This window comes from Crocodylus porosus, unplaced genomic scaffold (assembly GCF_001723895.1).
Source record: "Crocodylus porosus isolate Cpor-Errol unplaced genomic scaffold, CroPor_comp1, whole genome shotgun sequence".
Lineage (NCBI taxonomy): Eukaryota > Metazoa > Chordata > Crocodylia > Crocodylidae > Crocodylus > Crocodylus porosus.
This window is the reverse complement of record NW_017728953.1, coordinates 1,646,276-1,661,194: the sequence shown is the minus strand read 5'-3', so window position 1 is coordinate 1,661,194 and position 14,919 is coordinate 1,646,276. Positions and strand designations below refer to the sequence as shown.

The 14,919-nt window shown below is 51.9% G+C and overlaps 1 protein-coding gene across 1 annotated transcript in view; it reads left to right on the top strand.

The window, feature by feature from the left end:
- The first annotated feature begins 19 nt into the window (after window positions 1-19).
- The window catches only part of FAIM2 (Fas apoptotic inhibitory molecule 2), a 24,619-nt gene continuing 9,719 nt past the window's right edge, over window positions 20-14,919 (top strand). The window contains exons 1-7 of the mRNA XM_019556475.1: window positions 20-256; window positions 4,064-4,244; window positions 9,810-9,913; window positions 10,473-10,537; window positions 11,158-11,211; window positions 13,828-13,878; window positions 14,383-14,422. Coding sequence (XP_019412020.1) covers window positions 242-256; window positions 4,064-4,244; window positions 9,810-9,913; window positions 10,473-10,537; window positions 11,158-11,211; window positions 13,828-13,878; window positions 14,383-14,422 — 510 coding nt within the window. The 5' untranslated portion in view covers window positions 20-241. The remainder of the gene's footprint in view (window positions 257-4,063; window positions 4,245-9,809; window positions 9,914-10,472; window positions 10,538-11,157; window positions 11,212-13,827; window positions 13,879-14,382; window positions 14,423-14,919) is intronic.

Below are 14,919 nucleotides of genomic sequence, written 5' to 3'. Positions count from 1 at the left end.
TCCTCTCCCCCTTTTCCCAGCTTCCCCTGTCTTGTGGGCTGGAAATGGTACAGTCCTCTTTCCAGCCGGCCGGCAGCTCGGTGGATGTTGCTAGAATGTAAAAGCATCAGCGGAGGCTGCAGCGACTGCGTCCAGCCACCCTGCGACCAGGCAGACACCGACCAGGCGTGCCAGGCGCTCCCTCTCCGCACCCCGGCTCACCCCGGCGCAGCCCAGGAGCCTGCGTCCCAAGCAAGGCACCATGACTCAGGGGAAGGTAGGTTGGGACCCCAAATGCCAGGCTGATGTCTCTAACCCTCCCTCTCCCTTGGCCCAGTTTTGCTGGGGAAGGGGAGCAATAGCGAAGCGTTGCAATGTGGCAGCGAGCTGGGCATCCCTATGCTGCCTGGCTGCGTGCCACGGGTATCCGAGGGGGTCTGGCAGGGAAACGCCAGGGAGATTTGCACGATCAGGGGGTGGTCGTTTTGATGCAGACCCCCATCCATGCGGGATGGCTCCATCGCTGCTGCTTGATGATTCTTTTCCTGGCATCAGCATCTTGGCCAAGAAGGAGAGGGCATCCGAATCTTTCACCCCCTCCCCTCTGGCTCCGATTTTTTCTCTTCCCCTGCAAGATGCCATGGTAACACAGCATCCACCAGTTGCCAATAGTGGGGGTGTTTCCCCCATCCTCCCTGCTCCCCATCCCGGATGATTTTGGGCTGCGGTATTCTCCAGCTGAATTCTGTTTTCAAGGGTTTCCAGAGCCTTGCACAGGCACGACGCACTGTAACTGTAACGGCCAAGTCCACGGCTGCTCGGACGCAGACAATTGCCAGACTCCGTGTTATCCCTGGGCTGGTTACATAAGCCCGGTGTCCGAGGGTTACGTCATCAGACTGACCAGAGCTAGGACAAAGCAAGTTACCCCTGTTCTGGCTGCTATATCCGTATGCAAGGGTGGTCCTTCATAGGAAGGGGATGAGACGTGGCTGGTATTGCAGTTGATAACGCTCGTGGAGCATGGCAGGGAATCTGTGGGAGAGGCTAGATACCAGGCTCTGTTTCCTGTTTCCTCTTGCACCAGAGACGGTTGCGTCATCCCATTCAACAACCATTTTGCAAGGACTTTTCCTTCATTCGTCACCATCAGCCTCCTTCTCCCCTGCGGACTGAGGTCATTTTTGCCCTGGCACACGTGGCGTGGATGCAATGTCTGGGATTTAGCAATGGCAGGCACAGGCCACGTTCGGTGGGTTTTGCCTAGCCGCTGATTGGCCCGTGATCATTAAATCAGCCGGTGACGGACCGGTAGTGGTCTCACCTAGCAAATGATGTTTGTTCGCTGAGGCCGAGGGGCCTGTGGTTGGTCGCAGGCCAAATAAGCGGCAGGTTGAATTGGCACAATCAGCAATGGGTTCGTATTGGTGCATTTATTTGGCCCCTTTGGAGTTAACTGGTGTGAATTTTGAAGGCAGCCATAATAATATGGGGCTGGGCCAAAGAACGGGGTGGTTTAAACTGCGAGGGCTCCATTCATACCTGCTTTGCCCTTTATGGGTGTGTTATCGGTGTGTGTGTAGGTACAGGTGTGTCTTGAGTTTCTTTGCAGTTTGGTAGTATTTGTAAACTCCTTTTGCTCTCTCGCACGGCTGCCATAACACTGCTCTCATAATACCTAGTTCTTACCTAGCACTTTTCATTCATGCATCTCTGTCACGTTGCGGTGGGAAAGACGTTATGCACGGTCAGCTCCTGCCCAGGTTTCCTTCCTGCCTATGGCGGTCTCTTCAGGGTGCCATGCACTTTCAGCTGCAGTGACGTAAAACAGGATGAAGCTAATGGTGTCACTCAAGTGACAGCACTGATGATCCCCACAGCCCGTTTTAGTTCTCCACTTGTGGTTCTGCTTATTTTCTTTTCTGTTTTGCCTGATGGGCCACTTTTCTAGCCTTTTGTGTGGGTGCAGCTGCATTGAGTTTAAAGCAAAAACAGGGTGTTGTTGCTGGAGTGTCTGTAATGGGATCAGGTTGGGATCAGGTTGCAAGAAAGGATTAATTCCATCAATTAACATGAAGCAATATCCTGTCTAATCCTGGCTCTCAGGGGGAGGGAGGGGCAGAGTGGCTACGGGATCTTGCTGCAGCTCCAGAGGCACGAGTGGGTTCATGCCCTCCTCCAAAGGTTGATCCAGCTGTAAGTGGTGTCTGGGGACACGATGGTGACTACATCGCTTCCTTGTGTGGCATTGCCTGCAGAAACTGTGCTAGCCTGAGGGTCTTTTGGGGACCTGGAGGATGGCAAAGGACAAGATGAGAACCATCTTGAGCCTTTGGCCCAACCGTATTGGACTTGGTGGGCATCCAAATGGATGTGGGTGCCTATATGCGATTTTGTTTCCCCCCTGCTCAAGTCTGTGAAGAAAACAAGGATGCAGCCACTTCTGTTACACGCCATCATCTTACCCCTAACACTAAGTCATATAAAGCAGCAAGAACTGCATCAGTTGTTTGCCAGGGACTTGAGCAGGGAGGAATCGAATCTCTTCCGGGCCCACATCCACTTGGACACCTGCTAACTGGAATAGGATCTGTCCATTTGAGTTTACTTTTAAATTTACTTTGGTTGGGGAAGAGATTTTTTTTGTGGCTCCTCTTGCAGGCCTGGCCCTGTTTGGAAATGGCGTGGGGGGTTCTCTGGACCATGGAAAGGTGCTTGGCACAGCAAGATACTGGGGGCTTTTCAAGGTAGGCACCTAAGATTTAGATGCTTTTTTCAGAAGGAAGCAAGGGGAAAATTCTCTTGGTCTGTTAACACAAGTGCAGGTTTCATCTGCCTGCATCCACCCCAGGGTAAGCATTTGCTAAAGGCCAACCAGGTATTTCCTGCTCAGCCTCCAGGTGTGTGTTATATCAGGATAGCTGTACATCTGTTCCTTCTCGATCCTGGTTTAACATGAATGGACTAGATGTGACCTCCTGAGGTCCCTTCCAACCCTAATTTTCCATGACTCTATAAATCAAGATCACAGCAGGGTAGGAGTGTGTCCATTTGGGCCTCGAGTGAAGGATGATGCTCATATGCATAAAAGCCTGTGCCTTATATCTGGTCTGTGCCTTATATCTGGTCTGAATAGCCCACTGGACAGCCTAGGATCCTCCACTGGTCTTAGACCCTGTCTTACATCATCATTATCTAGCAAACTTCCGGTGTCTGCCTTCACCTCCTGCTCTGATTTGTGCCCAAGTGCACCTAAAACGTGGATGCTTGATGTGGGAATTGCAAGCTGGCATCCTGTAGCCTGCACAAGGCAGGATATCTGAATGAAGGGACACAGCGTTTGCTCCTGGCTGTGCTTGTCTGCCAGCAAAACACTTGTCAAAATGCATTTGGCCTGGTCCTATTTGAGAGTAGGGCTCACTGGGGAGAGGGGTTCTCTAAGGCAGTGTTTCCCCACCTTTTCCGACCCAAGGCCACGCTTAAGTTCATAAACATTTTCCGCGGCACACCATCCTCATACATGTGGCAGCTCGTTGTAGCTCAGTGCCATGGCAAAATTGAGTGGCACGCCTGTTCATTTCTGACGGCACACTTTTGTGCCATGGCATGCTGGTTGGAAACCACTGCTCTCAGGTCTTGATGCTTCACAGTAGGGAAGCTCCTTGAGCTCTTCCTTCAAATTCTGCCTTCAAGTCTGATGACATGGGATAACACCAGATTTTTGAAGGTGTTTTGGCAGTGAAGATGGAGACAGGTGGGTGACATGTCTAATTCCCCTGGCTTTGGCAGCAGTGAGGCACTTAGGAGCATTTGAACATCCCAGGAGTCCGGGCTGCCTGCTTTAACCCACTAGACCCCACTCCAGAGACAGGACAGAGCCAAGTAAAAGGAGTGGAGGGGTCTGCAGGGAACAAAGTAATGCTCACTCCACTCAGCCGCAGGTCAATGGGTGCCTCTCCATAGACTCCAAGCAGCACTGGAGCGGGCCCAGTCCGGGGGTGACTTGGCACCTGTGACCTGCCGGCAGCAGGATGGGTCTCGCCTCCTGTCTGTCTGTTGTAACCTCGCTCTCTCTGCCACGCAGCTGTCCGTGAACAACAAGCCTCCCAACTCCAATGGGCAAGAAGACAAGAGGGACAATGCAGTGGCCCCCTCGGCACCCCCCAGCTACGAGGAGGCAACGTCAGGGGAAGGAATGAAAGCAGGGGCCTACCCCACTCCGCCGTCAGTGCCGCTCCATCCCAGCTGGGCCTACGTGGACCCAAGTGAGTTCTCCCTCCCCTTGCATTGCTATGAGATCCTGGATGCTGACTTAGTGTCTTGAAGATGCTGAGGTATAGAGTCATGGCCAGGGACATGGGACAAGTTGGTGGCGGAGCCAGGAGTCCTTGTGCATCCATCCTACATGAGCAAACATAGTCTCCACTCCCTCCCACAGCCAGGGCTGGAATAGACCCATAGAGACCCCATTTCTTTTCACAGCTGGGTCCTGTCTTCCCTGCCCGTCCCACTCCCTCCCATATTGGGGAACAGAACCCAGGACTCCTGGCTGCCCGTCTCTTGCACTAACCACTAGCACATACAACCTCCCAGTGCCAGGGATAGAGCCAAAGTATCCTGACTCATAGTAATACTCCCTTTGGCCTCCACTCCTCTCTTTGCCACTTGAAGTGACACCACTGATGTATCTGCCAACATTGACTGTGCATCTGTGCAGGGTTTGAACTCAGACTATCTCTAGGGTTAAAAATGCCCCCCACCCCCCAGCTGGGCACGAGTGCTAAATTCACCCCAGCTGGCTCTTGCGGCCACAGCTGATTCCTAAGTACACAAATGGCTTTTCTCTCCCTGGATAGCCTGTGCAGCCTCCATGTGGCCCTGGCAGAGGGAACAAAGGTCTGACTATGAGCAGGCCCCTGACTCAGGGAAAATGCTGCAAGCAGGGAGAATTCAGGATCCAGCCAAGCCCTGGGGAGGATGGGCAGGGGCTCTGCAGTGCCTGCTCCTTGTTCCACTGGGCATGCTGGAAAAGGTCCCATGGGGCTTCTTCAGCCTGCTTTCTCCTCCCCTGGCTGCCCCAGGCAGCTGGGGAGGTGGGCAGGGGGCCCATGGCTGCAGAGACAGAGAGAGACTGTGCAGAAGAGAAAGGGAAATGGATAGCAGCTGAGCTATGCCTACCAGGATGCAGAGGAGGAGGGCAGTAAATGTGTGTGTGCGCACACATGTGCGTGCATGTGCGTATATCAGGCATTCTCATCCTGGGGCTCGCGAGCACCATAGTGCTCTCCTGGTTGTATTAAGCGCTCTCTAGTAAGTCCCAAAACGGTACTCGAAAGCACTAGCAATCACGCCAAGAATCACACCGAAAGGCATAATTGATGGTGAGCTGACATGTAGATCTAGTGATTTTCTTTTAATGCTCCATGAAAAAAGGGTTAGTCAGCGCGGTGCTCATTAATGAAAAAAGGTTGAGAGCCCCTGGCATATATACATGCATCACTGCTGTTTCTGTGTGTGTGCATGTACACATGTATACACATGCATCGCTGCTGTCTGTGTGCACGTGTGGGTGCGTGTATATACATGCATCACTGCTGTTCCTGTGAGTGTGGAGGTGTATGCATCTCGCTGCCATGTGCATCACGACTGGGTATGTGTCTGTGTGCATGCATTATTTGTGCATATGACCAGTTGTGCGTATGCTGCATTCCCTTTCTTAGGTGGAATCGCAATTGCTCAACTGTCCTGTTTGCCCCTCTGCTCCCAGCCAGTGCTAAGTGCACTCCTTTCACCCTGAGCAACAGGGGCACAAGGGCTCGTTCTCTGAGCAGAAGGACTACGGAGCTGCAAGATCCCATGTGGATGCTGTGTGCAACGTGGCATCACCTCTGTGTGCTGTGGTTTTGTGCTATATTGAATACAGAGATCCAGTTTGGCCACCCCCCCTTTTTGGCTTGTCTGATTTTAATGACCAGATTAGGGCGCGTGTGTGTGTGTGTGTGTGTGTGTGTGTGTGTGTGTGGGCAGGCTCTTGCATCCTGTAACTACAGCCCTAGGGCTTCAATGACGCTGGAGGTCTGCCCATGGGAACGGCTGGCTGCAGGGAGGCTTGGAGCTAGTCATGAGATGTTTGTGTCAAGCTCCCTTAGGACCCTTAGACCCTGCCTGAATCTCCTTGCCTTGGTGCTTGCGTCCCGAGCAGAGGTGATCAATATGCAAGGTGATGGACTGAGGCATACGGGATGCATTGAAACCTTGCCGTTTGTGATATCGAGGTTCGGTGATACGCCTGCCTGTGACGGCAAAGGGATGTTGCAACTCCAGATTCCCCTTCTGCAGCCATGGTCCCGGTTCCCGGTTCTGTGGATCATTGCATTGACCCCCCTCCCTTTCCCAGCAGCTCCTGACTCAGGGCCCCCGTAGCTCCTGCTTCGTGTCCACCTCCTCTTTCTCTGGTGTCAGCCTCTGTGGCCCCAGCACGGCTGGGCAGTGCGTGTGCCATCCCGCTGGGCTGTGTGGACGGCGGTTGGGTAGTGCACAAAATATCTTGAGGCAGAAAGAGGAGGGGCTGGCTTTTATGTGGCCAGCCACACTCCCTGCCCACCCATGGACAGGGCAGGGTAAGGCATTTCTCTGGCTCCGTACAGGCCAGAACCTGATGCCTGTACTCAGCAAACTTCTCGTGGAGTTGAGCAAGAGGGAAGTTCATGGGCATCACAGGGGAATAAGTGGATCGTTCCTGCATGTAAAATGGGGACGTTCCTTAGGCTCAGCTCCTCAGAGGTATTTTGGCCCCGAACTGGCGTGGGTTTCAGAGGGTTGGCTCCATCCAAAAGGCCACTCAATACAGCTTAGGGCCTGTCTCTACCATGTCAGTGGCAGGGCTGGTGGAGCATTGGGCCTGCCCACCTAAGTCCAGAGCTGAAACTGCACCCATGAGACTGCTCCACACTCACCCCGAGGGCCTAGTCTTGACCCTTTGGCCTTTTGGTATTTACACACCTAAATTCCCATCAGCTTCAAGTGAGGGTTTAAATGCTTAGCGGTTCCTGGATCGGGATCTTTGTGCTCCAGTTCTCGGCCTGTAAAATGGAGATGGTTGCTGAGAGTGTTGGGAAAAGAAATACACCAAAGACAGCCAGGCATTCAGCTAGCCTGATAACAGGGGCTGTATAAATACCACTGGGAGGTAAGAGTGTCAGCACAGGTGAGAGGGAATCTGGCAGCCACGCTAATAGTAGGGTTGGGTATTTGAGCGGTCAAATAAAGTTTAGGCAATTGCCTGGTCAAATATTGGTCCAAACTTGTAAAAGAAATGGCCAAAAAGTCCATATAATGCACAGGAAAATCACACTTGTTTTTCATTAAGAAATATGTCAAAAACAATAAAAAAGCATATTTCTGTCAAAAAATTACAAAAAAATGTAGGCTTTTTTTTTTTTTTGGTAAAATTGCTAAAATCGTTGACTGGGCAAAAAATATGTAGCCAATTGACAATATTTGAGTGGTCAGTTTGATCTTGCCAACCCTAGTTAGTAGTGATTCAGAAGGGGAAGAGGCTTGGGATGACACAGCACCTAATACTATGTGCTGATGGGACAGCTGCTATCCTGGCCAATGTCCTGGGATGCTTCAGGGGAACAGGTGAGTCTGCTGGAGCTGGGATGGGCGGATGGCAGAGACTCAGGGCCTGCGTGGCATGGAGGAGGACATGAGCTGTGCTGCAGGTTTAGGGCTGCGGAGCTCCCTGATTAAACCCGTGCCTGGCTTTGTGGGGGGTGTGATGACATGGAGTTACGTTGGGTAGCAGAGGCTGACATGGAGACGTGGCATGCTGGAGGGCGAGGGTTGCATTGCACTGGATCGTACGTGTGTGAAAACCTCCCTAGGAGCACAGCAGAGGAGGTCTCGGTGCAGAAGATTGCAGCCGCAGAGACCTTGATCTTGATTGAAAACTCTTGGGTTCAATTCCTGGCTCTGCTGCCTGTTCCCAGCATGGCCACGAACAAGACCTCTGCTTCAGTTCCCTCATTTGTAAAGCCTCATTAATGACACTGTTGAGGTGGAATGGAGCCCATCATTATTAAAGGCATGGAGGTTTTTGTGTGTGTAAAGGGCCGGAGAGCTCAAAGTGGCTTCGGTAGCTTGGTAAACCTTTCTTGCCATCAGCTGCCTTCTGTATTTTACTAGTAAGACCCTGTAACAGAAAGCCCCAGGCATTTCTGCTACTTAAAGAGGACAAGCAGCCCAGGCAGGGAGCTCTGCAGGCAGGCAGGGGGCAGGGCAACTGGCTAATGGGATAATTAGCCAGCACCTGCAGGTGGTCAGATGCCTGGAGGCCTGCAGGGCCAGGGGAGCATATAAGCTCAGGGCTGGCACTAGCAGGGTAGTCTTTTCCTGGCTGCTACCAGGGAAGGAGTTCTTGTCCAGGGGAGTCCAGGATGCTGGGTTGGTGTGGGTTTATATTCTTGCAGGGGTGGAAGGCTGCTACATGTTGGTATTTATGTTATAGCTCAGGGGCTTGTGTTTCTGTTGTGTTAACTGGTGGGTTGTGAATGAGGCTATAGGGGCAGTGTCTAGAGAGGGGCACTTGATTGCCTTGACCCCTGCCAAGGGCAGACTTGGGGCTTAAACACTTATTGAGTGGAGAGAGGCATCTGAGAGGGGTGCAGCTATAGGGGGTCCTGGGTCCCAGCATGCAGGAAGCAGGGGCTTGGTGCCTAGAAAGAACAAGGGAAGCCAGTGCCTTGAAGCCAGGTCCTATTCAGTGGGCCTAGGCTAGAAGCCCTAGCTATGTTATAAGGGGCAGAGGCTGAGGCTGCAAGAAAAGGAATATACTGGTAATGCCTGCAAGGCATTGGGTGTGCTAGAGCAGGTTATGCAATTAGCCTGTAAGGCTTTGACTGCCCAGCTGGCCACAGTGGACTATAGAGACCTAGCCAGGTCTGTAGGTAGCCTCCCTCTTGTATTCATTTATAATCCATCAAGGTGTGGAAGGTGAGATGGGGTGGGGAGTGTCTTGGGGGTAGAGCAGGACATGATTGCACAGCCACTCTTGGGACCCTGACTTGACATATCCCAGTAAGGATGTGAACAACTCCTTGGTCTGTCATCAGTGCCACGTGCCTTTTATTGACTGCTGTGCATGTTTGCATAGCAAGCTGGTGCCCAGTGTGCTCATGTGCTCTGTTGCTGCTGTGATGGAGACGAAGGATACAGCAGAGACCTTCACTCTTCCCTTTCAGTTTTTGTGTCCGATGCAAAATTTCCCACCTACTCGGGCTGGATCTTGTGAGGCTGCTGTAGGCAGCTGCCTGTCCGCCTGATTCAGCTTTGGGTTTACATTCCATTACAGGGCTTGGATCCCAGAGATGCTAGTCTTCACGCAAATTGCCTTGTGACTAATGGCCATGCACGGCTGCAGTTTGCATACTCGGCACTGATGTGGCCCCAGGGGAGGGTCTCCTGACTGCAAGGAAGGTGTCTAGGGGCAGTAGGTCAGAGTTGAGACTGATACTGGCTCTCTGTGCATTTGTGAGCTGTCTGGTTCCCTTTCAAACCAAACCGCTAAGACCTGGGTCTATGCATTGAGTTATCCCGGGCTAAAAGGGGCTGGCAGTTTACAGCCTGGCATGTTTCCTTCAGGAGTGGGAAGCGAGCAGGTGTATCCTGGAGGAAGTGCCTCCCTGGGCTTGTGATGTACTATTGACGGGAGACCTCGACCTTTTGACTCAATCCAGGCCTTCTGCCAATTGGCTTTAGAAACACCCGAGTGCATGTTGGGGAGCAGGGCTGCGAACTGATGTGTCCTCCATCCGCATCTGTTTCAGGTACCAGCCCAAGCTATGGCAGTGGAGGATACCCAGGGGACACCGAGATGCTCACCACCTTCAGCTGGGATGACAGGAATGTGCGCAGAGTGTTCATCAGAAAGGTAATGTCTTGGATGGCGCCTCGGACCTCCTCCGAGATGCTCCCACCGGTTAGTGGGTTCCTGGATGAAGAGGGGCTGGAGAAGGAAGGGAGCGTGCAGCTCTGCAGGTATAGCCAGGCATAGCCCTTGTAAACACCAGGCTAGGGAGACCCAGTTACTGACATGACCTGGGGCATGCTTGGATCTGCTTCTGAGCTAGCTCAGACCCATCTCTGCTGACGGCTGAGCCTAAGCCCAGAGGGCTATAGAAAGGGAGTGCTAGCACAGTCGTACCAGGTCCTGAGACTTGGAGTGGGTGCCCTTATGTCGTACTAGGGCAGTGCAGGCTTCCCAGGCCCAGTTCCCATCTGATATGAGCCAGTGTTGCGCTACTGAAGCAAGCGGGCCAAACTCCTAGCCAGGGTAAATCGTTGCCACTCCATTAGCGCAGCAGAGAGGACTTGTACGCCAGCAGAGGATCTGGCCTCGTCCCTGTGGGAGGAGTGTGCATGGGGGCAGAGTTTCCTGCCTATGGGCTGCCTGGCCCACACAAATCGGATGTGCTGGCTTATCATTTCAGGTTTATGCCATTCTCATGGTCCAGCTGCTGGTCACGGTCAACATTGTGGCTTTCTTCACCTTCTGGTAGGTGCCTGGTTTCACAGCAGTCCTCAGCTCTGGTGTCTTGCTTCTCCTGGGTTCTTAGTCACTTGGGCAAGTGGTCCACTTTCTCATGGGTAGCAGGCACCCAGAGACCTGTTACCTTACCGTGGTGACCTATAATACCCAAAGGAATCGGAGTACATTTCCATTGGGCAGGTGCTGTCACTGATACTGGGGCAGCTTGTAGGTGATGCGCATTCAAGGAAGCGAGTACCTTCACTCAAGTAGCCATCGCTCTGTGCATCTGAAGCCATAAGTTATCTGAGCTCTAGAGTTCAAATTACCTCTGGGATGAATAATGAATTTTTGTGGCTTGAACTGCAACCGCGAAATCCCTTAGCTTAGATGCCAAAAGCTGTTTCCCTTTGCTGAACATGGTTTCCTGATCATTTACCTTGGGATGGATACAGCCAGCACTTGCAGAAACATGTTATTTTATAATTTAACATGCAGATTTAGGGAGCTGTGAGTACAGGCCATGAATTGGATGACTTTCTCATGGGCTTTTGGAGGGGTGCGGTTACAGCAGCAGCCTGGAGATGAAGATGTGAGCCCTGCATGCTTTGAATGACTCTCACATCCCTTTCCTTTCTCACCCGCAGTGATCCAGTCAAAGATTACATCCAGACCCACCCAGCCTGGTACTGGGCCTCCTAGTGAGTATCCAGTGGCTTTCTTTCCTACCTGTAAGAGCTCAAAAGGGGCTGAACGGGGCCAGCCAGTACCATCCTCTGAGTTTTTTCAGGCAACCACCAACCCAGGGAATCCCCCAAATCACTGTGTCAAACCCCCACACACTGCTACGAAGCACAGACCCACACACCAGGCCCATCCTGTAACGCGCTATAGGTCAAAACGGGGGAGACGACAGCGCTGCCACTACAGCGACAGGACACTAGGATCATAGGAAAGTAGGGCTGGAAGGGAACTTGCACGCATGTCGGGGGACATGGGTGGGGGGAGACTTGTGCTGAAGGTGGGATGCTGGGTGCGTGGCTGGAGCCCCTGCCCAGCAGTGGTGGTGGCAGCAGCAAGGAATTGTGCCCCTGCACTGTCCACACTTAAGTGTCACTTGCCTTTAAAGTCATTGAGTCCAATCCCCTGCTCGAAGCAGAATTGTCCCTAACTAAACCACTCCAGCAACGTGTCGCTCTACCCTGCTCTGGTGGCATCTCCCTCCTTGGAAGTCTTCAACTGCTCTAGGTAGCTTGACCACCCTCGTAGTCTGGAAGTTCCCCCTCATCTCCAACCTAAATTTCCTGTCCTGCAGCTTGAGGCCACTGGTTCCTAGTCCTATCCCTTATGGCCACAGAGAAAAGCCCATCGCCACCCTGGCAGTCTGTAATTGCCCTTCCAAGTGTTTGAACACTGTTATCGAATCTTCTCTCCAGACTAAATAACTGGTTCTCTCAGCCTTTTCTCATAAGTGTTGCCTCCCAGGCCCCTAATAATTTGTTTTAGCCCTGCACAGGACTCTTTCCAAACTGTTTGCAACCTTCTTGAAGTGTGGGGCCCCAAAATGGATAGAGTACTCCAGACAAGGCCTAGTAATTGGTCTTCCTCCAAGTATCTACTAACCATCGCCCATACTACAGAGGAAGGCAAAACCATTTGCAGTCCATGCTAACCTGATGCAGAGGAAATGGTTGAATTTATCCAGAGGCAACTTGCTGCCTGCTGGACCTGAACCACTGTCCCAGATGGAAGGAGGGAAGGACCGTCCTTTGAGGATGAGAGCAAAGATGGGGGAAATCCCACCTGCAAAGGGCAGTTCTTTAGAAAGCTCTGCAGGTAAAAGGCCGCAGCTGTGCAGGGGATGCTGCCATGTGATGTTAGCTAGAGGTGTCCTGCTGTAGTTGGATGGAGGCAATAAAAGCACTTTGTGCTGTCAAATGTGGTCCTGTGCATGGTAAGCAAAGCCCTGTTGAGAAACCTCTGGACAGATGATTTTGAAATCATGCCTTCTCACCTGCTGAACTCGGGAGAAGTCAGAGCAGAGAGGGTTTGGGAGAGATCACCTAGGTAGGACTTGGGTCCCAAAGCCATCCCACTGGGCCAGGGAGCACCAGGCTTGCTACCAGGCCATGCCTCTATGGCAGCACGGCTGGCTCCTTAGCACTTCTGCATCAAACTCCCCTGCTCTCGGCTGTGTGGGGTAAATTGATGTAGTGCTGTTGAAACCAAGGGGGCTGCTGTGAGCTGCACTTGCTAGGGTCTTTCCTCCTGTCTCGGCAGCCATCGGAGAATCCATGGTGGAAATCATAACCTCAGTGGCCCCGAGGCAACTCAGACTGGGTGTAGCTGCTGTGATCCAAGTCACAGAGAAAACTGCTAATGAATGCTTGCTAGACTGGACCTCTGGCCCCACCTGCCAGGCATGCTAGCCCACTTCCAGATCTGAATAAATGCCAAGAACATCTTTTTATAGCTGTGCCCACAGTGCTAAGGTATTTGCTGCTGCAGCATTTCCAAAGGGATTACGGCTTGCATCGTGGCCCATGATTAAACTGACAGGGCGTGAGACACAAATGACAGTGAAGAACATGCTCTAAACCTGTTTCTAATGAGTTCATGCCCAAGGTACAAATTGTGTTCTGGCCCTGAGGAGGGGACTATGGCTTGTATAACTTTGGAGGCAGACCGAAAATAGCAGTAGAGGAGGCTGGTATCTGAGGTGCAGGAGGGGGCAAGTTGTTTTCCTCCATGGGCATTAGACTTTGTAGATTTGAAAGACAGCATTGCCTTTCTGAGATCTGGACAGATGTTGTGGTCTCCTGGCCAGATCCTCTGCTCTCGAGGCAGGTCCCCAGTGCTCTTTTTTTTCTCCCCATCTCTTTCCATCTCTGTCTCTCTTTTTTTCACTCTTCTGTTGGGAAGAAAACCTGTTTCACCCCAGACAGTATCCTATTGCAGGCTCCGTTTGAGAGCGGTGTTCCTGGATCATTGGCTGGCTGGCTTTCCCTTCCTTTCTCACTTTCTCCTTCTCTTCCTCTCTCTCATTTTATGCCCATCCCTCTTTCCTGCCTTTCTGTCTTTATCTCTTCACCCATCCATCCATTATGTCTCTACCTATCGTTCTACCCACCCACCGTGTCCATCTTGCAGGGGGCTCTGAACCGGTTCTGCGGTTCATCACAGAAAATGCAGGAGTGAAAGCCCTTAGCTGAAAAAGAGTCCTTCCTTTCCCTGGTATTGAGAGATGTTTGACATGGGACTTTCCTTCCTAATCTTCCCTCTGCTTCTCTCTCTTCCTTTTCTCTTCTTTCTTGCAGTGCTGTGTTCTTCGTGACGTACATGATTCTGGCTTGCTGCTCTGGACCCAGGTAAAATAACTCCTTTCTGAATTGCACAGCATAATGAAATGGCCCGCGGATGCTCTCCTGGCCTGTCCCAAATCCAGGGTCTTTGCATGCCGCACCAAATCAAATGCTGGCAGAGAGAGCCTCAGTTTAAAGGTAACTTCGGATGCTGCAGTGTGCGCCGCAGAGGGGTTGAGGTCATGTCCTGGTGTGTTTTGTAGCGTGAATGCAGTGGTGCGTCTCCCAGAGGATACAGTTGTGTATTGGTGCTGAGAGTGGTTGTGTGGGGCTACATGATGCATTTGCAAGCAGATGCAAGTTGCAACGAAGCGGAGAAAAACCTCCTGTGTGGGTGTATCTACATAGCTTTAGGTGCTCTTTAGAATTAGCATATCGCTGCCTCCCTGCCATATTCTGCACAGATCATTAGGTCTATTACCCCCATTATGCAACACGCGATGCAGCCCCTCTTCGGTGATTCTGCTGTTGGGCAGAAGTGCTGATTGGCCCTCTGTGCTTTGCTTTCAGGAGGTATTTCCCATGGAATCTGATCCTCTTGAGTATCTTTGTAAGTATTGCCACTGAATGGTGACTGCCTGTCATGGATCTAATTGATGCTGAGGCCAGCAGGCACCACTGCAAGCCCTTGGTCTGACCTCCTGCATAACACGGGCAATTTCTTCCAGTAATTGCATTGCACTGAAGCCAAGAACTTTGATTGGGCTGGCACTAGATAAGGAGAGGGTGATGGCAGTGCTCTACTGAGCACCAGCTGAGGGATTACAAACAGCTGGAGGGAATATACTTGGCCTTAAGGGTTGGGATATGACCTCATTTTAAACCCTGCTTTGAATGGGAGCAGAAACCATGTACAAAGAATGTCCACTGGGGTGATTTCCTTGCTCTTGAGCTTGCATTTGTTAGCTGAACATGGTCTAACGTGGATGCCTGTCTCTTCATGAGCTGTGCACTTGGGCATGGGAAGCCAGTGCACCTTCTATAGAATTGATCCCTCTGAGCCTAGAAGCCCCATCAGGTTAGAGCAGGGTTGGGCAAAATGCGGCC